This window comes from Biomphalaria glabrata, chromosome 4 (genome assembly GCF_947242115.1).
Source record: "Biomphalaria glabrata chromosome 4, xgBioGlab47.1, whole genome shotgun sequence".
Lineage (NCBI taxonomy): Eukaryota > Metazoa > Mollusca > Gastropoda > Planorbidae > Biomphalaria > Biomphalaria glabrata.
The window spans coordinates 39,291,909-39,315,990 of NC_074714.1; the positions used below are offsets into that span (position 1 = coordinate 39,291,909).

The 24,082-nt window shown below is 37.4% G+C and overlaps 2 protein-coding genes across 3 annotated transcripts; one reads left to right on the top strand and one right to left on the bottom strand.

Annotated features, from left to right (window-relative positions):
- The first annotated feature begins 3,079 nt into the window (after positions 1-3,079).
- Positions 3,080-13,769, top strand: LOC106051184 (uncharacterized). Its single transcript, XM_013206333.2, has 5 exons — positions 3,080-3,317; positions 4,093-4,253; positions 5,327-5,456; positions 8,560-8,650; positions 13,430-13,769. The coding sequence occupies exons 1-5, from the start codon at positions 3,221-3,223 to the stop codon at positions 13,539-13,541; spliced, it is 591 nt and encodes a 196-aa protein (XP_013061787.2). The 5' UTR covers positions 3,080-3,220; the 3' UTR covers positions 13,542-13,769.
- LOC106051185 (uncharacterized) lies at positions 4,907-22,414 on the bottom strand. Of its 2 annotated transcripts, none has more exons than XM_056027081.1 (5): positions 22,183-22,414; positions 19,287-19,360; positions 18,026-18,161; positions 16,059-16,278; positions 4,907-5,048 (listed from the first exon to the last, which is right to left on the bottom strand). In XM_056027081.1, exons 1-5 carry the CDS (start codon positions 22,263-22,265, stop codon positions 5,046-5,048), a joined length of 516 nt encoding a protein of 171 aa, XP_055883056.1. In that variant the 5' UTR covers positions 22,266-22,414; the 3' UTR covers positions 4,907-5,045. The 2 variants fall into 2 exon arrangements, with proteins under 2 accessions (XP_055883056.1, XP_055883055.1); XM_056027080.1 differs by lacking the exon at positions 4,907-5,048 and adding an exon at positions 13,949-14,287.
- Positions 22,415-24,082: the final 1,668 nt, after the last annotated feature.

Genomic DNA, 24,082 nt, shown 5'->3' on the forward strand with positions numbered 1-24,082 from the left:
ATTCCACTTATCTTGTTCATGGTAAACCAGTAACACAAACTAAAAACGCAAAATACCTAGGCGTTATAATAAATGAAAAAAATGTCATGCAATCCCCATATTGATGAAACTATCAAAAAATCAAACAAAGCATTAGGGTTTATTAAAAGAAATTTCTATAAATCAAATAAGAACATAAAACTAAAATGTTATTTAACTTTGGTTAGGCCAATAATACAATATGCATCCTCTCACATCAAAAAAAAAACATTAAGAAACTGGTACAGACACAAAATAGAGCAGTGAGATTCATAACAAAGAATATTCACATTTTGTAACATATTGGTATTATATAAATACATTTGCACACTAGCGCGTCAGTGCAACACTGCTTGTGTTTATGTAAAAAACGGAGTTTGTTATTTGTGTAACACAAATATTCTACACATTTGACTAGAGTTACCTTTAGTAAAATCACTAAATTTAGAGAGCATTCAGGATAGAAGACTTAAAAGTAAAGTAGCAATTATACATAAAACACTGAACCGTAATCTTCAAATACAAAAACAAAATAAAATTTAATAAAATACTCAGAAAGACACAAAGATAAAGGCACATTCCTCGTTCCATATGCTAGGACAAATTTGTACAAATGCATGGAATGGGTTGCCTGAGCTAGCCAGGAAAACTAGTGACTTGGCGGAATTTAAGTCATTGGTTAATATGCATGACTAAATGCATGACGTGTAGGACGTAATCATCTTCTTTTTTAAAGTAACGTCTGTATTATATAAGATAAGACAAGATAAGTAGGCTGTTCATCAACTTCAAAAGGTCGGCTAGAAATGTAAACGTTTGATAAAGTAAGCAAGTTCATTCAACACCAACATTGGCCTCTGTGGGAGGAGGGACACTTCTTTCTTTATTGGAACAAAACTAAAGCCAAGCAATGGGCCTCTATACCAACAGCAAAAACAGTTTGCAATGGCGATCCTTTCGTTTACCTATTTTTATTACGCCTGACTATAAGAATTTATGCTTTAGACAGCTTGAGTAGATTTGTGTATAGTGTGCACAGTTCGTAATTCCACTTGGATAAGAAGTACTGAACAAAGACGTAACTTGTCAATGGTTTGACTAAGTGGATAGAAACAAGTGGAGAAAGGTGGCAGGTCACTTCACTTCTTTATCCTAGACGTACATTGCATTATGTACACGTCAAAGGTTCTCACCCTATTCGCTGTGTTGGAAACAATTAAGAAACAATAAAGAAAGAGTGTCTTTTGGGGGCCTAACACCCCAACAAAAGTCCACCCAACTGTAATTGGTACCTGTAATTGGGGAGTGTAAAGTTGGTTGGTGGTTGTGCTGGCCAGACGACACCCTGTTCGTTAACTGTTGGCTAAAGAAACAGATAACCTTAACATTATCTGCCTTATGGATTGTAAAGTCTAAAAGTGGACTTTGTCTTTACCTTACCCCAACTAAACACCTTCAGACCTGAAATTTCAACCAAAAGATAAAAAAGAAAAAAAAACACTTTCAATGTGAAATGAGTTGCTAGGAGAAACAGAAGGGCAACATTAACGAAACCAAATAAGAATCAATAAAATCTGGATTATGATTGTTAACATTTCATTAATTTACCTGTTTATGGTCGAACAAATCATAAAATGTATTGGAAACCTAGCAAGAATGCCAGCCAATCTGTAAGCCCTGAAAACTTTCATAGTCATATTCCCATTAACTCATCTCTGCCTGTGGTCCGTCTGGGGCATATGTCAGCAACCAGCTTCCTCCAGTTCTGTAAAATCAAATTTCTAAGATCTTTCGCTCGCAGCACAAAGCAATTGTATTCTTTAGTTGGCAACTATGAACTCTCAACATATCGAACTTGTTTATAAAGTCTTTTTTATTTTAAATCCCATTTTGTTACGCATCTCTTTAAGTTACCTTATATCGCTCCAAAATATCTCTTTATCACATTCTTTTCTTTTTTTTTACTATGTTACTGTATTTGTTATTGTCAGGACTGAGTTCTGGTCAGCCTGGGTCTCCTGTTTACTGTAGAGGAGAAGGGGGCAATTCAGGTTGTTGAGTTCAAAACTGTTATTGTTTTGGGTTGTTTTTACTTGGTGAGATGCTTTTGTTGAACATAATGTAACTCATAATAAGGCAGTGTGTTTTTGTTCCAAGTCCAGGACAGTTGGACTTTTGGATATAGATAGAGTCTAAGTGTAGACTCTAATCATTTTTCTGTGTTGTCACTATTCAGTCTATGGAGTATTAAGCTGGTATATTTTTAATCGATACTGGATATTTCAAATGTCTTAACTGATTCTGTATTATAGTGCAGATAATGTAATTAAACATGTTATATGTTGGTGAATTGGCATTCTGAATCTTATTTTGTCGTTGTATGTGTCGTTATGGTATTGCCCAGGACTTGGGTACATGTAGTATGACACATACATATATTAGAGAGAAAATGAGACTTGATAATCACAATCTTTTCTTTTTTTTTTTACTATGTTACTGTATTTGTTATTGCTTAAAGAATGTGCAGCGGATCTTAAAAATTCAAAACTAAACAAAGAGAAGATTACTGAGTTTCAAATGTATCATTAGATAAAATAAGATAATTCTTATTGGTCCAAACAAATGGAAATTCAGTTTGAATACAATTGACCACCTCAGCGTAACTATTATAACAATAACAATGTAGATGCAAATACGAACAACATTCACACACGAAACACATACACACTCACAACCAGCGCTCTATGAATTAGACTTCTCTTAACCGGAAGTGGGATAAAGGAGTTTTTAAATCTTTCTGTTTTAGTCCTGATGGAAAGGAGACGACTATTTCGTCCTGATTTAATCATGAAAATTCCCAGACGAAATTTAAAATAATTTGACCATCACATCAAATGGGATGAAAAACAAACAAACTTTCCTTTGCAAAATTCCTCTACGCACAATACAATCTAAAATTTGAGAGCTTGTTTTCTTAAGTGTTTATCTGAGCACTTTGGTAGTGACCGCGATGCAAAGTTCAAAATGTCAACAGCTTAGGAAGGTTTCCCTTGATTACTCTCCAACCGTTGACCCGGAGTACATACATACGTGTGTGTATACATACTTATGAAGTAGTACACCAAGCAACTAAAAGTGTGAGTTCGGGAATATTCTCTTCACCCTTCAGAGCTTAGGACACATTCTTCTTATTTGTATAAAAATGAAAGTTTGCCAAATTCTGGTCTTGTGTGTTCTTCTGTGCGTCACTTCAGCATTTTTGTTTAGATCTCGCGTTCATGCAAGGGCTAATGGTAGAGGTAAGATTGCCTTTGTTCTAGATGCATTCTGTTTGCTAGTACCTCAACCAAATTGTTCTCTTCCTGTTTTGCTTCAGGCACGTGAGAAGGGGCGTGGTCAGTATGGTGCAAACGAATTCGAAGAGCCGATGCCAATTGACTTAAAGTCATTTATTGTTTTTAAGAAAGCTCACAAGTATTGAGTGTCAGGACACTATCACCTGTAACTGAACTTGGAGTAGGGACTCTAGTATGACTGTCTTAAAGATCACTCTATAAATGCAATTTAGTAATGTGTGATTGTGTGGCATAACCGCTTGGATACATATTAGCTCGAGTTCGAATCCAGACTTGAGCAGAGTTGTGTTTGTTTGCACCACAGAAACCTTCTTCCAGATACCCCCCTTCCCCCTTACGGTCCTAATAAAGAGACCACAGCACACTGAGCATGCTATACAAAGATACAAAGCATTTTTTTCAAATCTGGAACCCCGTCACACGACTACCTTCTACCTTGCAACGCCCCTGAATGTAAGTTTTCTAGTAACTTTTAATTCCTTTAACGAAGATACAAACGATAGTTGCATGCATTCACCAGGCACATATGCGTGACGTAGGCCTATAGAATAAAGTCTTGTCTTCAAATCTTAAGATTAAGGAAGAATGCGATATTCTCGATGGTTACGCACATCCACCTGTGACCTACATAATTTGCCAAACCACAACGCAGACAAAACAATCAGCATACGCGACTTTTTGGATACTATTTCATTATTTTTTCGCAATGTCATTTCAGAGATCGAGTCTTCTTGCCTGGCCCATGCTGATGCAGGAAGCTGCGAATTTTACTCTTGCTTTGAGAGACGTCTACCATGTGGCAGAACTTGGTACATTCTAAAGACCGGCCAGTACTACTGCAACAAGATGCAGAGCGAGAGATCAAGATTTTCTGCGGAGGTGAGGGTCACATAAGTTTCCAATATGATGACTAGAAGAGAATTTAAATTAATAGAGGAAATGAATGAACTTAACGTTTATAGCCTATAACGCGACACGCTGTATGACTTTAGGACGTTTTTCTGATGAGGGAGACTAGGTGTTGTCTTATTTGTGCCCGAATGTAGATCCTTGTATTAGCAGGTCAAGCTTAAACTTGATTGCCTTTTATGAGCCGACATTTTGCTCTCTTCCTTTCCCTTTCATGGAGTTTCAGTGATGGCTTTTGAAAAGCAATTTCAAAAGTTCTTCAACTTCAAGTTGAACTCAGCTCAAGCCTCCTCAAGTTAAAACACTAGCCACTGAGTCTGCGAAGTGCTAATCAAAATAGAAGGCTATCTAATGTTAGTTTCACATTTTTAGGCGACGACCTAATTCTCTACACAAGGCTTATCTCATCTCCCTTGTCTCTATTTAAAACAAAACTAAAAAAAATAATTGGTAATGGTCAGGAGTGGCACCGTGTTTAATTGGTCCATTTTTCGATTGATTCATATTTTGTTAAGGGCAATGCTTAGCTATGCAAAGTTTCAATTTGATCCCAGATTGAGAAGTGTGAGAAATAACGTGTACAAGACATACAGACAGAGTAAGTTGATATAAGCTTTTTAATGAAGTTTATTACATCCTATTCAAAGTACTCATTTTCATGTGTTCATGTAAATTATCTCACACCAAGTTGACAGTGAAACTCACAAAAAGTTTGACGTAATGGTCAGGAGTGGCACCGTGTATTATGAATCGTTTCCTTGTTCACTAGAAAGAGCAAAAAAAAAAACACAATCTTACACTAGCGTGACAATATTTGAACTTTCACGTCCCTTGCACCGCCTTCCCAGACATAAAAAATGTCAGTGTTTTTGTCAAACTTTTGCTAGTAACGTCGCTGTTATAATGCGAGTTCTTTTTAAACTGTTGACGATTTCAATGCAAGGCCAAGTGTACGTTATAGCAGTTTCAATGTATATTTATTATACTAATACCTGACAATATTATCATTATACTTAGCACAATGTAATCTTTATATATGTCAGGGTCAGCAATTCTTGGATGCCGCTCAGAGGTGTATGACTCAAGCCCTTAAAGACACATACAGGAGAGACGATATGGACTGCCATGACTTGGAACATTTAGCATTTAATACAGTCAGACCGTGCTTCATAGGTAATTCTACCCTTCCCTTTTTTTCGTGGTATTAACTTTATTGAAACTCGTGTTTTGGTGGTAGTACACCTAAATCCAGTGCTTTTTTTTTTTGACGGTACGCATTGGTACGGCGTACCGGCACCTTTTTCAATGAAGGGAAAAAAAATATTACTTTTCTGATATTTTAACGTTTATAATTAATTTATTAGTAGTTAAAAGTTAGGCAATCCATCACTGAGTACCGAGCCTATTTTTTTATTTTAAAAAAGCACTGCCTACATCAATGTTGTTAAAATTTAGTAACTTATGCAATAAACAAAAGAATGTCAAGGACACTAAAGTGAACTTCCTAATTGCCAACTAAATAAAAAGCACAGACCTATATATATATATATATATATATATATATATATATATATCATGGGCGTAGACAGGATTTTTTTTCTGGGGGGGGGGGGGGTTTGGGGAAGGGGGGGAATTACCTCCCCCCCCCCCCCGCGAAAAAAAATGTGTGTGTGTGTATACATATTAATCTTTATTACATTCTGACCCTTTCGGAAGACGTTTAATGTGCCCTAGAATAGATTCTTCTCGGAATTAGTGGAAAACGTGTAGACTCCCCGCCCTTGCTAGCAAGGGGGTCTGAGGGAGCTCGCAGCGCTCCTCCCAGCGCGGGGCGAAGCCCCGCCGCCGAGCACTATTTCTGGTCTTGAAAGCCAAAAAAATGCATATTCTGAGGTATCTACAGAGCATTTACCTGCTATTAAAAAGTTTTATTTCAAAAACCTAATGTGCTATTCTTACTGACCCTCTCGCGACGTTCGGCGCATTTTCCGGCAAGCTGTTTCCGCTACTCTTATTTTGCGTAATTCATTTTGTCGGAGAACATGTCTCGCAAAACCTCATGCGACGCTCTGTCACAACCTTACTAAGGGGTCGACTCCCAGTTCGGCATAGGATTTGTTTGATTTAGTCCCGATCTCTATGACTGACTCCTAAAATCTGTCTTAGCCATCTTTGTTGAGCCACATTTAGTGTTTTTCAATTTCGGCAGAAGACTATTCACACTTTATTAATGGGGCCCAAGCCACTGGTAGAAATTTGTAACATTTCTTGACTACGCTCTTGGAATTACATGCCTGTATTTCGCTTTAGATTTTATATCGAAAAGGAAAGTTTATTTCGTCAAAATCATCTGTTGAGGGGTTTTAAACTAAAAAATCTCTGGAGTTTTTTTTTTTTTAATTCAAAACCCCATTTAGCTACGATCATAGAATTTGGTGACTGTAGTTTGCTTTAAAATAATATTGAAGGGAGAGGTTAACAACTCTAAACGCTCTGTAGGGGAATTTTAAACTCAAAACCATCTGGAGGGGTTTTAAACTTTCAAGAAAAAGCCATCTGGAGGAGGGGGGTTTAAACTCAAAACTTCCTTTGGCTACGCTCATAGCGTTTTGAGTGCGCAATTTGCTTTTTTTTTTAAATATTGAAGAGGTAGTTTTCAGCTTCAAACCAAGCTGGCAGGGGGTTTTAAACTCAAAACCCCTTTGGCTACGCTCATAGATTTTATAGTGTGTAATTTGCTTTTTTTTTATATTGAATAGGTACTTTTTAGCTTCAAACCCCAAGTGGAGGGGGGGGGGGAATAAAACTCAAAACCCCTTTGGCTACGGTCATAGAATTTTGAGTGTGTAATTTGCTTTTTTTTATATTGAAGAGGGGGTTTATCGTAAATTTTGGAGGGGTTTTAAAATCAAAATTTTCCTCAACTGTGCTGTTGGAATTTGTGGATTTTTGTTTCCTTTTTTTGTTTTGTTTTATAGAAGAGGGGGAGTTAACTGCAAAAACCTCTGGTAGGGGGTTTAAAACTCAAAACCCCCTATAGGGGGTTTTAAACTCAAAGACCCTGGTAGGGGGTTTTAAACTCAAAACCCCCTGGTAGATGGATTTGTATCTCAAAACCCCCTGATAGGGGTTTTTTAAATCTCAAAACCCCCAGGTAGGGGGTTTTAAACTTAAAACCCCCTGGTAGAGGGTTTTTAACTCAAAAACCCCTCGGCTGTGCTGTAGTAAATGATAATTTAGTATTAAAATCTCACCTAAAATAAACAAAATGAAAGCAAAAATCAGTCACTTAATTTGGTTACCCCCCCCCGGGGGGGGATTTCATTTCTGGGGGGGGGGTTTGAACCCCAACCCCCCCCCCTGGCTACGTCCATGATATATATAATATCAAGCTACTATTAGTAGAGCTTCAAAATGACTCTGCAATGCTAAAATGTGCCCAAGAATAATCATGTAACTTTTATAAAAGAAAACAAAGCTTATCAACACCAGAGACATAAATATTTAGGTCAATGATCAACACTTTACTTTGTACACCGGAGACACCAATAAACTTGCTATTTATAGGTTTTCCGCCATGTATGAAAATCTCCAATATATGAAATCAAAATATGTGTGAATTTTATAAAGGAAATGTTAATAGGTCATAAGATTTAATATAGGAGTTGTGAACATTTATAATAATTCAATATTGGATTTACATTTAGGGGTGCCAAAATGTTTTAAAATTTAATATATCAATATAGGAAAGGTAAAAATTTCTTAACATTCAAATTGTGTTACAATTTCTTGAGACCTAAATTATAAGTGTAAAAAGTTCAAAAGATTTAAATTGTAAGTGTAGAAACTTCGTAACTTCTCCATTGATATATGGGTGTAGAGTAAAAAAAAACAACCCCCAAAGAATCTATTTACTGTGTTGGAGTGTCTAAGAAATACAATTAGAATATATTTTACAATTAGAATATAGGCCAACAATAAATACTTCTTAAGATCGAGAAGGTGAGCGACTGTAAACTAAAAAAAAAACAACAGTAGATCTATAAATAATTTTTTTTTTTGGGATCACTTAATTTCTATAAAAATTTCGGAAACCAGTGCTCCAGCTCAACTTAAGACTTAAAGTATGTCTACTCATACTGGATAAAAATTTAACTGGATAGTTGTGGTACTAACAGGATGTGTTTTACCTTGACTTATGTTTGTTTTGAGTATACACTTCAGAAATGGACAACATTAGACGACTAGAACCTTTGATTAGTTTTTTTTCTCTTAGAAAATGGATTTTGTGGTATCCTGGGTGAGGACCATGGAGAGCTGTTTGCTTTGTTTAATGTCAGAGACCTTTTTACACGAGGAGCAGCAAAGTAAGTAGATGGTACAACAAGACAAAGAAAGAGAGAGAGAGAGAGAGAGAGAACGAGGCAGAAAAGAGAGCAAATATTTTAGACCCTGACTATAATATACATGGTCAGAATGACAAAGACCGAGACTTAAAGACGAGATAGACATAAAGAGAGAGAGAGGCAGAAGACAGAGTGAGAGAGAGAGAGAGGCAGAAGACAGAGTGAGAGAGAGAGAGAGAGAGAGAGAGAGAGAGAGTAAACGTCAAATAATTTAGACCTGACTATAATATACATAGTCAGAATGACAAAGATAGAGACATAAAGACAAAGACATACATAAAGAAAGAGAGAGAGGGAGGGATAGAAGACAGAGTGAGAGAGAGAGAGAGAGAGAGGGAGAGATAGAAGACAGAGTGAGTGAGAGAGAGAGAGAGCGTCAAATAATTTAGACCCTGACTATAATATGCAGAGACAGAAAGACAGAGACAGAGAGAGATAACAAGTCCAACACGGAGAGAGCAAATATTTTAGACTATTTTCAATGTGTATAGTTACAGTATATCAATAACTAGACCAGTGATGCCCAATCTAGACCCTACGTCCTGACAGAACATTGGTTAAGACAGACCTATGGAGGGGGAACAAATGAAGACATTAAACGTCGTATAAATCTAGCGCGTCAGACATTTACGCACCTAAAACCAACCTGGAAATCTCGCGACATCATTAACAAAACTAAAAATAAGAATCTTTAACTCTAATGTCAAGGCGGTCCTACTGTATGGCTCTGAAACATGGAGAACAACTGAAGCAACAACAAAAAAAAGTACAGACCTTCATCAACAGATCTCTGAAAAATACCTTAAAAATACACTGATAATAATAATAATAATAATAATAATAATAATAATCTTTATTATCCATAAGGAAATTTGTCTTACAATTTGTACACCCTTAAAAAAAAAGATACCAGAGCTAGGAAGCCCTAAGAGTAAAACTCCCAGGGCACAAGACGTAAAGGAAGACCAAAAATAACTAACCCTAACCCTAACCCTAGCGACGCAGTATACTAGATGAAGCCGAGATGACAGGAAAGAGCTGGAAAGCCATTAAAAAACTAGCAAGAGACTGTGGAGAGTGGCATGTTTTCAATGAAGCCTGATGCTCCGTGAGGAACGCAAAGGAAAGATGATGATGATGATGGAGGGGAACTTCCATGGGCTTAAAGTTCCAAGACTTTTTGACTTAACTCTTCCGACAATTTCAAAGAAGAAGAAAAATTATAGACACTAGTCGACCGGTGGCGTAGCATACGCTGCTATTTTGCAGGACCAGTACCTTAGGCCACTGCAACCTATGCGACCGCAGAGGGCCCCGCACTTTTATAGGACCCGCGCTAATTTTAGGTGTATAAATAATTAAATTAACCCATTTTATAACTTACAACAGATTTCCCAAGGCCTCCTGTCGATTTAATAGGAGGTCCTTGAAATCTCCTGAAATTGCAAAATATACGAAAAAGTCCTGGAAATATCCGGAAATTATTAAAAATTTTTGAAAACTCATACAAATCTCCTGTAATATATAGACGAAAATTGTCATTTTGGGGTGTCATTCAATATGGAAAACGCCAATCCTACGCGCGATAAAAAAAACGGCATTATGCAATACCCGCCATTGTGGAATCTAGTGAAAGAAGCTTCTCGCTCCTCAAACAAATGAAGAATTACTTGAGATCAACAATTCTCGTAGACAGATTGAAACATTTGGTAATTCTTGCTATTGAGCTTGATGTATGTAGGAAATATAATTTTTATGATAGACTGTATGACTTCGCTACACGCAAGGCTCGTAAAGTAATTCTGTACGTAGTAAAGAATGAATAAAATGCAAAGACACATTTTTTTTTCTAATACAAACTCTTAATTTTCACTTAGGCTTACTATCCGTATCCCTACCCAAACTTGCCCCGCGAAATCCGTTTCGCAAAGGGCTCTACAATGGTTAAGTCCTGTTCTGCTATTTAGTGACGGATGAATACTACTTCTCTCCCCCCTCCTCCCCTCTTTTTTTTCGCCTCATATTATCTAGGATAACTCCCTCCGTCCGACTTGCAAAAATAAAAGAGTGATCTTTCCATGGTGTGCAAACTCTTGAGCGTGCTCTGTATCGCCTCGATAGTTACTACAGAGTAGATTACTTCCCCCCCTCCTTTTTTTTTTAAACGTGAGGTAAAAATATTTTTAAAAAAGATATTTCTTACAACCAGTGGCGTCACTAGGCAGTTGCGGGGGGTGCGGTCCGCACCGGGTGACACCCACCAGGGGGGTGACACCCAAGTGGAAAAGAATTTTACTTTGGAAAAAAACAGACAACTTAGACGAAAATAAGTGATAATCTAGAAACCCAAACATACTTTGATCTATATATTTTAATTTACTGCTAAGTTTTGAAAATCGGGAGGCAAAGGTTGTCTTTCGTTTAAGGACAAAAAGTCGGTTGTATTTGCATTACAATTCTTTCATATTTTATTATTAATCAAGTAAAAACGACATTATTGCCAAAAGTAAAAAAAAAATCCTTACTAGAACCTTTCCTCATTAACTACAAGATCGATTCATTTTTTTTTTAAATAAGACTTTTCAATGCGTCTTCAGCAACGCAATTGTAAAGTATTCTACCTCCTTATGGCAGAGCTGATAAATTTCTCCCGACGAACAATCGTACTATCGAGGTATTTGACGTGAACAGAATAGGCCTGCTACAAGCCCTCTTGCTACAAGCCCTCTTGCTACAAGCCCTCTTGCTAAACACGAATATGATCAAATAACGATTAAGCCCATGTTATACTGCAGTGTTTCTCAAATTGTGTGTGTGTGGGTGGGGAGTGACAAATTTGGAGGGAGAAAGCCTTTCAAATTATTTTGTAAGGGTAAAATTAAAGTATTTTTTGTTGTAGTAATTAACCAACGTCCCAATATGAACCCAGTCCAATGTCTTTCTTAGGTCAGAAATTCTCACAACTGTTGAATACCGTTATTTTGACGACTTTTGTGTAACAAAAATAAAAGCTATGCAAGCTTTTACTGAACAAGAAAATGATCTTAAGACCATCACGCCCACTGCAGACATACGTGCGCTATGTGTAGACCAAATATCCCTCTCATAACAGTACTGACCAATGTTGACTCCTTCTTTGTTGGATTTAGCTTGGTCTGCGACTTTTAAAAAAAATTGAATGCATAGTGCCTTCTGCTTGCAAGAAAATAATTCAATATCGGAACGTCCTTACCTGTTATATTTTATTTTATTTTTTTTTTACATGATCTCTGCGTACTACGAGTAACAAAGCGCTATGTAGACGCCAGAAGAAAAAAGAATTTTATTGAAGCCTAGAACACAGGAAGGCGCCTGGCGAAGCCTACGACGCTCCCCCTAGATCTTTTCGCTTAAAGGAGGGGGGAGGGGAAACAGATTCTTCTCTTATGCTATTCCAGCAAGAAATGTATTTGTCTAAAACAATTATCTACAAATCAAAATTTACGAAATCAAAGGATCAACCCACTGGCTTTTAATGAACATTCCCCTCTTACATTTTGATTCTAAACATAATGTGAAATTTTATAGAAAATTAAACTGAAAAATTTTATCATAAATATATGTCTTTAAGTATCTTTTCTTTTTAACTACATTCTTAAAAGCTTTCCGAAACCCATTGTTAGAGCCTTCGTCGGTTTCCCCTTTTAGGTACCTAGCTGACTAAAGGGGTGTGATAAAACAAAATGTCTCGTGGGAAAAACCAGAGGAAAAAGTTTGAGAGTCATTGTTCATTTGCCTCGAATGTTTCTCACACTTCAAATTTGGCCCGTCCACCTCTTCTTAATTTATTTTTTTAACCTGCGATTTCTGACTAGGAGATATGATGCAGTCTAAAACCAAAGAAAATGAGTTTCTGAAGCTCAGAAACACTGAACAATGCCTGACCAATAAATGACTAAGGGGGCGGCCAACATTTTTTGGTCTAGATTTTAAAATATTTTAGATGGTTATAAAAGTTTGAATAAGGTTAGCATAATGTTAAACTGTTTCCGTAATGTGACTTTAAAGTCTAAGAAAGAAAAACATGTTCAGTTAATGTTAAGTGTATTTCTTATTTAATAAACTTACATTTTAATATAGGTAGTAACCATGGATAAGATGTCATAATCAATCACAATTAAAATAGAATGGATAATCATTTTACATTTGTATAACAATATTGGGAAATGTTTGGAGACTGTTGTTGGGGAGAGGGGTGACACCCTGTGCAAACCGCACCAGGTGACACCCACCCTAGTGACGCCACTGGTTACAACTGTCCGGCCCTGCTATTTTGTGCCTACGTGTTCCCCCCCCCCTCTCTTGTTTTCTCGTCGACTATCCGCAGAAATAAGAGAGTGATCTTTCCTTTACTTCTTTTCGTTTAAACAGTTGAGGGAAGAAGAGAATTGTATATATAGATTGTCAAGTTGTTAAAACTTTTAAGTAGCCATTCTGCTTGATGCTGCCAATAAACTTTATATCATTCAAACATACAGATATAAGCTTTAAATTTGCCTGAGTCTAGGCATAAATCATTTGGCTTTTTAAAAAATTAAAGAGTCGTGTTAAATGAGTTCTTAACTGCAGCACAGAAACCTCTAGCATTCTTCTTAGCCAACATGTCTACCAAAATAAATTGGAGTGTGTAGACGATATTACTGATGCTAATACTATGTGGTTATTATCATGACTCCCAAGAAATAACATTTATTTTTGCAGAATCTGGCGTACGGTTTTTGATCTGGCACTCACATGTGCAAGAGAGACTATCTCTGAAGTAGCTTCTAATGCGGACACAGCCATCAGCAATATCATTGATTCAGCCGCGTAATCTTTGGCTGCCAGCTCTGGAGAAGTCAAGACAGCAATTATCGTCTGTTTTAGCGAGTCCTCCCTGCAAGAGTCCCTTAATGAATACAAGTTGAACGATCTGCTCAACACTTTGTAGCATAAATGTTGGCATGTCTCCAGTATCTTTACTGAATAACTTTGAAAAATGTTTAACTATTCATAGATAAAATTTCCGTTCAGAAAGCGTATTAAAAAACAACATACATTGCTTGTTTGTAAACATTTGAATTGAATGCTTTCTTTTTTTTTTTTTTTGACATGATTGCAACTTACTAGCAAAATAATCTTGTTGTTACCCTAATAAAGTCTTACCAAATTAATCTCTGGGCCTACACGTAACTTTTCAATTTTCATAATTAACAAATGCAATACTCTTGAAGAAAAATGAATATTTAAAATTATTGCAGGTTTTATTTTGTATTTAATTTTTTTTTAAATCATTTTAAGCATCTATTAACTTGAACTTCCTATACCGACATAGCGTTTGATTAACATTTCAACAATTTATCCACTTGATTTTAAGTGACTGCTAATAACAACTTTGGCCTTCTTCTTGGATGGGAAAGGGTTAACTGGTTTAACGGCTGCGACATCTAAACGATTGCCATCTGTTAAGGTCAAGGTGAGAAGTGCTTTCAGAACCCTTAACCACGCGTCGCTATGTTGTTTTAGCCACCTCTTGCTGAAGTACTGGTTCATGAAGGACAAGAAGGCCTCAGAACATTCCTACATAAGAAAAGACAAAAGTTTAGACTAGAAAGACTCGGGTCGGGAAAATGTTTCTAATTTAGACTACAATTTTTTGTTTAGTTTTACATGATCCCTTAGAATGAAGATTATTATATCTTAGCCCTAACCTCCAGAAAGATAGCAGGGGATAGCGGCGGGCAGTGATTGAATCAAATCTGTGACCATTGAGACGACAGTTCAGAGCGTATGCCACACGACCGTAGAGATGTCCATTTATGGTTCGAGATGACCGCATCCCTTATATGAACCATGTGACCCGGGAAAGGATGATATCCTATGGCCAGGATGAGGAACTTCGCCAACTCCACTGTCTGAAGTCGCCCTGCGACTAGATGATCATTTAATCACATCCGTCTGGTCGTGGGACACGGTCCTTTGAGCCAACGACACGGGTTCCCCCCAACCCGTGTGAAGCCGGAGGCGAGTCCACGGGGGGCCCTCCATATGCCTATAATGTCTCACTGACCCCGTTGGAGAACCATCACCACTCGTATGGTCCCCGTTGGGGAACGAAGCAATGAGGGTCTCGGACTGGTTATCAAGCCTTTTTCACATCCCTACCACGTGCAGGTACACTCGCTAGAGCATACAGTGGTAGCTAAGTGGTAGCCATGTTTGCTCTCGTTCTTAGCCTTTCCGCTTCCCCGGGCGGACGTTTCCACGGAGGTGCCACGCTGAGGCGAGGGGAGCTGGAATCCTCCGTGCCACACGACCAGAAAGCCATCCTAGATTGATTGGAGTGACCGGAGTCAAGACAATAGTTTCATGCAAGGCTAGAACGGAGTCTCATCTTATTAATTACAGACATTCCTTCAGAAGACAGGACAGTTACGTCCTACGCATGTCAATGTGCAATCTAGTCGTACATATTGATTAGAGAATTCTGCTAAGTCATTAGATTTTCTGGCTTATTCAGGAGTTTGATTTTTTCAGGGATACCTTTTCGTTTAGGCTAGGGTTAGGCTTATTTGGTAATTATAATTTCTTCATTCAGCAGGCTGACCTTTCACCCCTAGACATTATCTTACCATGCACTGAAAAAAAAAAGCTATAAAGAGAAAATGGATTGACTACTATTTCTTCTAAGGCAAAGGATGACAGTCATCAATGGGATGATGCAGTACTAAGGACATTGCCTTGAAAATGCTATGAAAAGAAAATGGACAGGCTACTAAGGTAAAAGATGATGGTCATCCTTTGGCAGCCCAGTACCAAGGAAATTGGCGTGAAGAGGCTATAACAAAGATTTATTTGCTAACCCATAAACCGAACCAAACCATCACACCAAGAAAAAATCTTTTGAACCAAGTATTAATCATACCCCTTACAGAACCTTCAATTTGCAGCTAGTATGCAAAATTTCAAAAGTTTCCTTTTAAAAAATTATTTTTTTTTTACAATTCAAACGTACCCTCCCCCCCCCCCCCCCCGATATAAAAAAAAACGAATTGTGCCTCGATTCAAAAGTTTCAACAGAACAGGAATAAGAAGAAAAATCAAATACTCTGGAGAACCGAGATATGCTCTGCGGAAATATTTCCTGCATAATAGTTATTCACTATCATTCCGATTATTTGAAATACTATGTTTACATTTTTAATGTGTCGGGATTTATCTAAATTACTCAATACAATACGAAAATGAATGTTGCTAACAGAAGATATTAATAATGAAACCAGATTGCTTGTGGTGAGAAAGAAAAGCCACATAATCAGAATGTTAAAAACCTGGAAGGCTGTTCACTTACTAAAATTGTATTCTTGGTGTAGCCATGTTGTTGAAGTTTCTTGAATGTGTCTCGGACCATACTCTCTACCGCTGGGGCTCTGTTGAGGTTGTGTATAACGCATGAGATACTTTGGATCACTCTGAGGCCTATCTGTTTCTCTACGCTATCTCTAGCATCTGTCAGCCTGGCGTGCAGACCTGGATGAAGGGCGTTTACTTTGGGGCAGTTGTCCAGCACGCTTGAAAGTAAGACCAATCGTAATTGTCAGCGATTTATTTTACGGCAGGAAATGGAAAAGTGGGGCGTTGAGATCAGAACATTTGAAGCGTTTAATGCAATGTCTCTGTCAAGACATTTATAGATCATATCATTATAAACTTTTAAGGCAATGCGTCTATCAAGATATTTATGGATCAGACCGTGTAAACCTTTAATTTTTTAAACAAAAAAAATGTGATTCTAACCATGGGAACACCTGTCGCCTTTTACAACAAGGCAAATAGCATTGTAGGTTAACGTTTTTAAAACTATAAAAATACAAAATGGTTTCATTACATTCTTTCTCATCTATTTCTTTTTACAATGACACTTTACAACAATGTATGTCTGTGCAGCCGACCAAGGTCTCAACCCTAAAGGGGTCCTCCGAATTTATAAAAAAAAAAACTAGGCCTATATGTATATATATATATGTATCTGTGGAATTTTAAGTCTCGAGAGACAATCTTTTTCCTTTGCTTCTTCTTGTGTGACTAAATAGGCCAATCCTTCATACACAGCTGCGGTCGAAGGTTGGGCATATGTAATCACCAGGCGCCGTTGCATTTTCACCCTTCTTTCTGCTTCTGTAGTGTATGGCATCTGCAATCCGAGACCCTTCCTTAATGCTCTCTCTCCATGTAAATCTATCCAGTGCCACTTTTTTTCCAGCTGCTAGTGTCGATTTTGAAGAGCTTCATGTCGCGTTTGCATACATCCGTATAATGTAAAAGTGGGCGACCAGCGGCTCTCCTGCCTTCTATTAGATCGCATACAGAATGTCTTGTGGAAGTCGAGCTACTGGCATTCTATGAAAGTGGCCAAGCCAGCCAAGGCGTCTGCTGCTGATAACAGAGCGGATACCTGGCATCCTGCTCTTTGTAGCACTTCCTCATTGGTTATCCTATCTTGCCACCTTATTTGATAGATCCGCCTTAGGCATCGGAGGTGGAAGACATTCAGCTTTTTTTCTCTGCCATGAGTAAGTTGACCATGTTTCACTTCCGTACAGCAAGGTGCTCAACACACAGGTCCGGTAGACTAGGGCTTTAGTATTGTTGGTCAGCAATATGTTGTCACACACTCTTTTCTGCAACCGTGACATGGTGCCCATTGCTTTGGCTATCCTGTTATTAATGTCTTTATCCATATATATATATATATATATATATATATATATATATATATATATATATATATATATATATAGATAGATAGATAGATAGATAGATAGATAGATAGATAGATATAGATATAGATATATAGATATTTGTATTTATATATATAATATATATAGGTAATGGGATTACATTAACAAGTACCCCAATTCTTTCTTCTCCAATATGTCATGCTTTAAGATTTATTGATATTAATAAGTGCATTTTATATTGAAGCTTGGAGAGGGTAGTGGCATTCACAAAAATCCTGCTCAGAGCCCCCACTTACTTAAATACTTAAATTCAACACTGATTCTATAAACATGTAGCCCACATCTGGCTTGACTTTGCAATACAATCTGATGGCTAACTTATTAGTAAACACACTGATCATTATCCACATTGTTATAAAGTGCTATCCAAAAAAAAAAGAAAATGAGCTAAGTTATGCAGTGGTTCTGTGACAATGAGACTATCTACAAAAACAAAACCCAGTATTTAGCTAATTAGAGCCTGGCTTCTATGTGGCTAAGGCAGAAAACAGCAACAGCGACAATAATGTTACTTAACTATAACACCAGCAACTTTCCAAACAAATCACTACACCGCAAGACGTCCTCCCATTGGTTGGTGATAACTTTGATGTCAGCCAAGCTGATGCCAGGAATTAGAGATTTGCATTGATCATTAAGTACGCAGTACATACCTGCAAGTTAAGTGAACTATGTGGAGTAACATATAACTTGTACTATAGGTCTAATAAATACTCATAGTAATTGTGTTTATTGTGTGTGTGTGTGATTAACACTAACCTAGATTATCTCTTTCTAAAACCTTAAGGACTTTGGTTCACATTGCAACTAGTTTTAGGCACCACGGAAGAAGAAGCTCCTGGACAATGAACCTCCTCGCTCCAGTCAGCCAGCAACTGTACATGACATCGTATCACATGTATCACATACACGATGAGCTCGCAGAATTCTGATCCTTGACTTGCAGACATTCACTTCTGCTGGAGTAAGGGATGACAAAGCTAACCGCGGTATTTCTCATTCATCTCGAACATTATGTTAAGTCTTGTTTGCGTCTTGGTCTTCTCCCTATTGCATTGTGGGTACAAGTTCAGTGCTTAATTAGTGAATCCAGTTAACAACCAGCGCAATGTGTTCTACTTCTATGTAGAAGATAGCTATTACTAGCAAAGCCCAAGCCAACGTGACTGAACAATTTTAGCTGTTACTAGCAATGCCCAAGCCAACGTGACTGAACAATTTTAGCTGTTACTAGCAATGCCTATGCAACGAGTCCGAACACTTCTAAAAAGGTAGCTGTTGAGAGATTCTCTGCGTTACTAATGGTACTAGATGCTTTTTTGTTGTAAAAGGTTTTGTTTGATTTACGTTTCTGAGATTCCTTCAGATTTAAAGATAATTACCTCCTAACCCGAACCACCCTCAAGATAACAGGAGATAGAAGTGGGCAGGGTCCAAACCCAAGACCATACACCACCGAAAGACAGTCCACATCGCACACCATACGACCAGGCTTCAAATATCATAGTCTGGAAGAAAATCTTGGCTCACTCTTTGCTATAACTATTAAACTGGGTTTTAAATTTATATATTTGTGAATTTTGTTTTTTTTTATTAAAGGGTTTATTACATTCTCCATCTCTCTTAAGAGACATAAAGATGGGAGAAACTAGATCTATAGACTTGTTCTTATATCGCGATGGATGAATTCCTTTCAAAAAGGCTGACGATTGGGACAAAGAAATGAGAGAATTGTTTACACCGGCTTCACATGAATGAACCAAGTATACAAATCTCACCTTGCTTATCGATACTTCTGCTCTGCTTCTTAATAAGTTCCGCCAGCCTCTCTTTGGCTTTTAATGCTGAGATTCTGAAAAGACAAAACAGACACAAAAAAAACCACAAGATTTGTCTGTTATGGATACAAAATATTTTTAGTGTAAAAGTGATGGAGATCTTGTACAAAATACACAAAATGTGTCTGTTCTGGTTACAAAATCTTTTATTAGTGTAAAAGTGATGGAGTTTTTGTACGACACATTTCTTCCTTTAGAACATCTATCCCCAATCTCGAATATACCTTCATTGACATTTTAAAGTTTCCTGATGAAACTAGAGACAATATTTTCGCCACGCTTTAATGTTACATTCTAGTTTATAAATTAACCGATTCGTGGCTATTAGTTCTCAGATTCACACTGTCCGCTTCGTTGCCCTGTTCACTGGCCTGTTTATCTTATCTTATAAAATACAGACGTTAATTAAAAAAAAAACTAAGATGATAACGTTCTTCGCGTGTTCCTATGCATGTTAACCAATGACTTAAATTCTGCCAAGTTATTGGTTTTCCTGGCTGACTCAGGCAACCCATTCCATGTTCTAGTAACACTACGGAAGAAGGAGCATTTGTACAAATTTGTCCTAGCATATGGAACGAGGAATGTGCTTGTTTACCTTGGGATTCCACATTATCTTTTGCCTAACGCTCTCTTTATTATCATTATTATTAAAAGTAGTTCCAATACCGTCTCTGTTGACTATCAATGAACTATAGATGCATTAATATAGCAAAGTGTTTCTTAATGTTTGTTTAAATATCCCTCCTCCCTTATTTTATAACTGTACACACTATCTTATAAATTACAAAGGTTCCTTCAAATAATAAAATAATTACGTCCTATGCGTATCCTTGTGTCAATCTACCCATCCTCATCTTTTGTTACTTTTTTCTTCTTCTTACGACTGCACAACTATCACTTTCAATATTAATAGAAAATAAAGTGTCATCTGCTGATGTCTAATTCTTCTGGAAGTCAGTTCTAAACTTTTTTGAAGGGAGATGCATGTGAAAAAGACATTATTTTACCGGTTCTTTTTTTTCTGATGTGCAACCTTACTAAATGGTCTGATGGCAAAAGGAGACAGACTTGCATAGGTAGCTTGAATCTGGACGATTGGACAGTTCAACTGATATGGTTAACAGAGTCACCTTCAGTTAATTGAAACCATTGTCAGGAATAGGTCAGTCAGTGGTATAAGATGGATCTCTTGAAAAGCATTTCGATATATTAGTTATATACCTAATGAACGAAAGGCAGATAGAATGTTTTTCTGGTGTAATAAAGCCACAGTTAACAATAGACGGTATATTGTGAACGATCATGGGCTTCCCTGCATTTGGTGGTTATGAAGAGGTCATGATGGTCATGTGGTTATGAAGCGAAAATGAAGTAAGACAAATTAAAAATAAGTTGACTTATGAGAAAAGAAAGACTGCGAAAAAATACCGAAAGTAAAATACAAAGGTTCAAAAGATAGCTTGCGTTTTTTCGCGAATTGGCCTATGTATATTCTAATAAAATGGCTGTCTTTGATTTTTAAAAGCGCATAAGTATACCTTCAAAAAAAGTCAAGTAGGGAATCGGCGCCGAAGGAATTGATCGTTAGAAAGGTTTTTATCCAACGAACAGGCCTGGACGTGGGTCTCTTCACCCCTGTCCTGTCTGAGGGTTCCCAGCAGTGACGGCCATAGACTGGCCTCGAAGTAGACCGTACTAGGTACACAGCGCACTGATTCCGGTCCTGGGTCCACTCGCTATAAGTGTCCGGGAGCAGCGCTAACCATGGGGAGTTTACCTCATATCCCTATACTGTAGCCGCCACAGTTCCGTGTAAGGACCGCCACTCCAGCCATGGGTCTCTCTCTGATGGCGTGGAACGGTGTGGCGGACTTGTTGGACTCCTATCTAGTTCCACTATTAGACGTTTCCACGGAGGCGCCACGCTGAGGCAACGGGTAGCTGGAATCCTCGCATAAGTATACCTGATACCCGTGCTACACTACTGGAAATTTGTTGGTATATGTGAATATCGCCTTGAACAATTTTAAATCCCAGATAACACAATTTTCTAGCCCTCAATTTCTATAAGTCCCCTTTATTTTTGCCTCTTTCATCCTTCAATCGAACGGCCCTCAAAATATATAGAGTATGCACAAACATTTTTTAGGCCCATTAGTAGTAGTATCTGCTTGCATTATAATACCCACCCACCCAAACACACACATACACACTATCTTTATTGAAACCTTCATCCACGAGAGTTGAGCACACTTTTTGACCCTTGCATATTCAGTGGAATAGCCAGTAATTTTTTTGAAAAATCTGCTTTCATATATAATTTTAAAAATTAGATGGTTCACTTTCGGAAAAGAGAAAAGTAGCCGTTGCATCAGAACTTTGAATGATCTAAAATATGATGTCCGATTTTTAATTTCTCATCTAATTTCTGAGATCTAAATGGGACGGTCGGACAGACAGACAAAAAAGGCAGGCCACACAAAACTAATAGCGTCTTTTCCCCTTTCGGGGGCAGCTAAAAAACATTGACAAACCTAAACCAAACGTATTTTTACCCCACTAAGTATGCTATTATTGGAACAAAATGTCGGACATGAAGTTCCATACTTTTTTTAAATTTGAATATAATCATTAATTTTACAGCATAGGACTTACTAACATCTTTTACTATGTAAACCTCGTTTTTACCGTCCAATTTGTCTTGTTTTTATTCTCTGTCCTCGTATGTGACACTTTAGATCTCTTCTATTGTATAGGCCTATATATACAAACACACACGCGCGCGAGTCTGGCTTAGATCTAGTCTAGAGTGGATCTATTTACCTTAACTAACCTTTGGACACTGCTGTATGATAGTGACAATGGAGAGACGACAGTCTCCGAAACATGTCTCCTGATGCACCTTATTTCGTCCATTCTGAAGAACAGGTTGATACGCCAGTCCAAGACATTTGCATATGAAACTACATGACCTGTTTGTAAATTTATGGTTTAAATTTATCGTTTAGATCATGTTTAGACCACTTTGGTGTTATCGTCTGCGAATAATAGCGCGTTCATAACATTGTAAAATTGTTTCAGTGAAGTGCAGTATGGTGCTAGCTAACCCAAATGTCCTCTGCATATAAGAAACGATATATGATTTTTAAGAAAAAAAAAATTTAATATAATAATTAATGAATGTTAGAATTTTTTTTAAAAAAAAAGAACGTTTTACCCCGCCCCCAATTCCCCACGAGAAAAAAAATCTTGGTTAATCTACCTGGACATTAATTTATTAAACTCTTATTAAATGAATATGACCTACATGTGGAAATACCAGAGGATGTAATCTGTTCAAGATCAAGATTTTCTAATCCTGTAGCGAAATTTAAATTATTATTTTTTTACTTTGAAAAATTACAACCATCAAACTTGGGTTTCCCCAGTGTAGGTTAAGAACTCAAAGATTTAAGCCTCTACTTAACATGCATAGCTATATTAACTTTTGAATACCAGAATACGCGTAGGACTTTTTAGAACTGAATGTCAAAAAAATAAAGAACTAATAATGACAGAAGGAACAAACAACTGATACATGATGACCAAAAGATAAACAATATACCGATACATGTGAACTCATGCAAATATCGAGGTGTCTTTGCAGGCGGCTTCAGAGCGACACAGCTGGAGGTCACTAACAAAGGCCGCGGGATACACAATTTTGAACCCATAAGAAAATCCGATGCCGAGGATAGACGTAGACTGCGAAAAGGAAATTTAAATCAACTATCGGCAGACAATGGTTATGCCTTCGCTGGTTGGGGCAAAATATGCAGATCACAGATGGGGATGCGTTGCCACGGGAAATACTGCATTTCTCTTAATCTTCGGACTCGAAGCCTTATTATTATTGCTGACAACAAGGTTTCGTGGGAAATTTGAAACTCTGGCAAAGAAATTCGCACAGCGGCTATTTTTACTATACAAACTTAACAGCTTCAAACTACATAAGAAGATCTTGGATATCTTTATAGCGCGACTATGCTAAATTTGCTAGCTTATGGAATAACTTGTCTAAGCAATGTTTTATATTAACTGTTGCACCACTTAGACAATCTTATAAAATCAAAATAACAAACGCAAAACACTACCATATTTAAACGAACTTTTTTAACAAAAATTTCTAAGCGAAATAGAAAACAAATTTTGAAAGACAACAGCCACCCGCTCCATCATAACTACGTCAAGTCGTCGTGAAGTGGGCGACTTCTGTCCATCAAGACTCGAACCGAACGGTACAAAACCTCGTTCCCCACTCAACCATTCTGTATCAGCGCTAGTCGTTGACTTGGAAACGTGAACAGGATCTTGACGTTGTGTGATCTCTTTATGTCAGTGTTTCTGCTGGGTTGTTTTTAGTTGAGAAAAAAAAAAAGTCCTTGTAATCACAACGAATTTCCATAAGGATCAATAAAGCAGTCTTTAGTCTTAGGACGTAATTATCTTCTCTTTTGAAGGAGCGTCTGTAATTTATAAGATAAGATAGTATCCAGTAGAAGAAGTCCAGTGGTGACACGCTGATTTAGACCATTTTTTTAAAAACATAATTGCTAGACATTTGAAAGGATAGTTTAGATGAGTCATGGGGGACGAATGGTTTTAAGAATATAGTTAGTTACAGAATCATGCCAGGACGCTTGTAAATATTTCAAACAACAGATCTTTTGGTATAATTTTTTTTCAAAACAAGA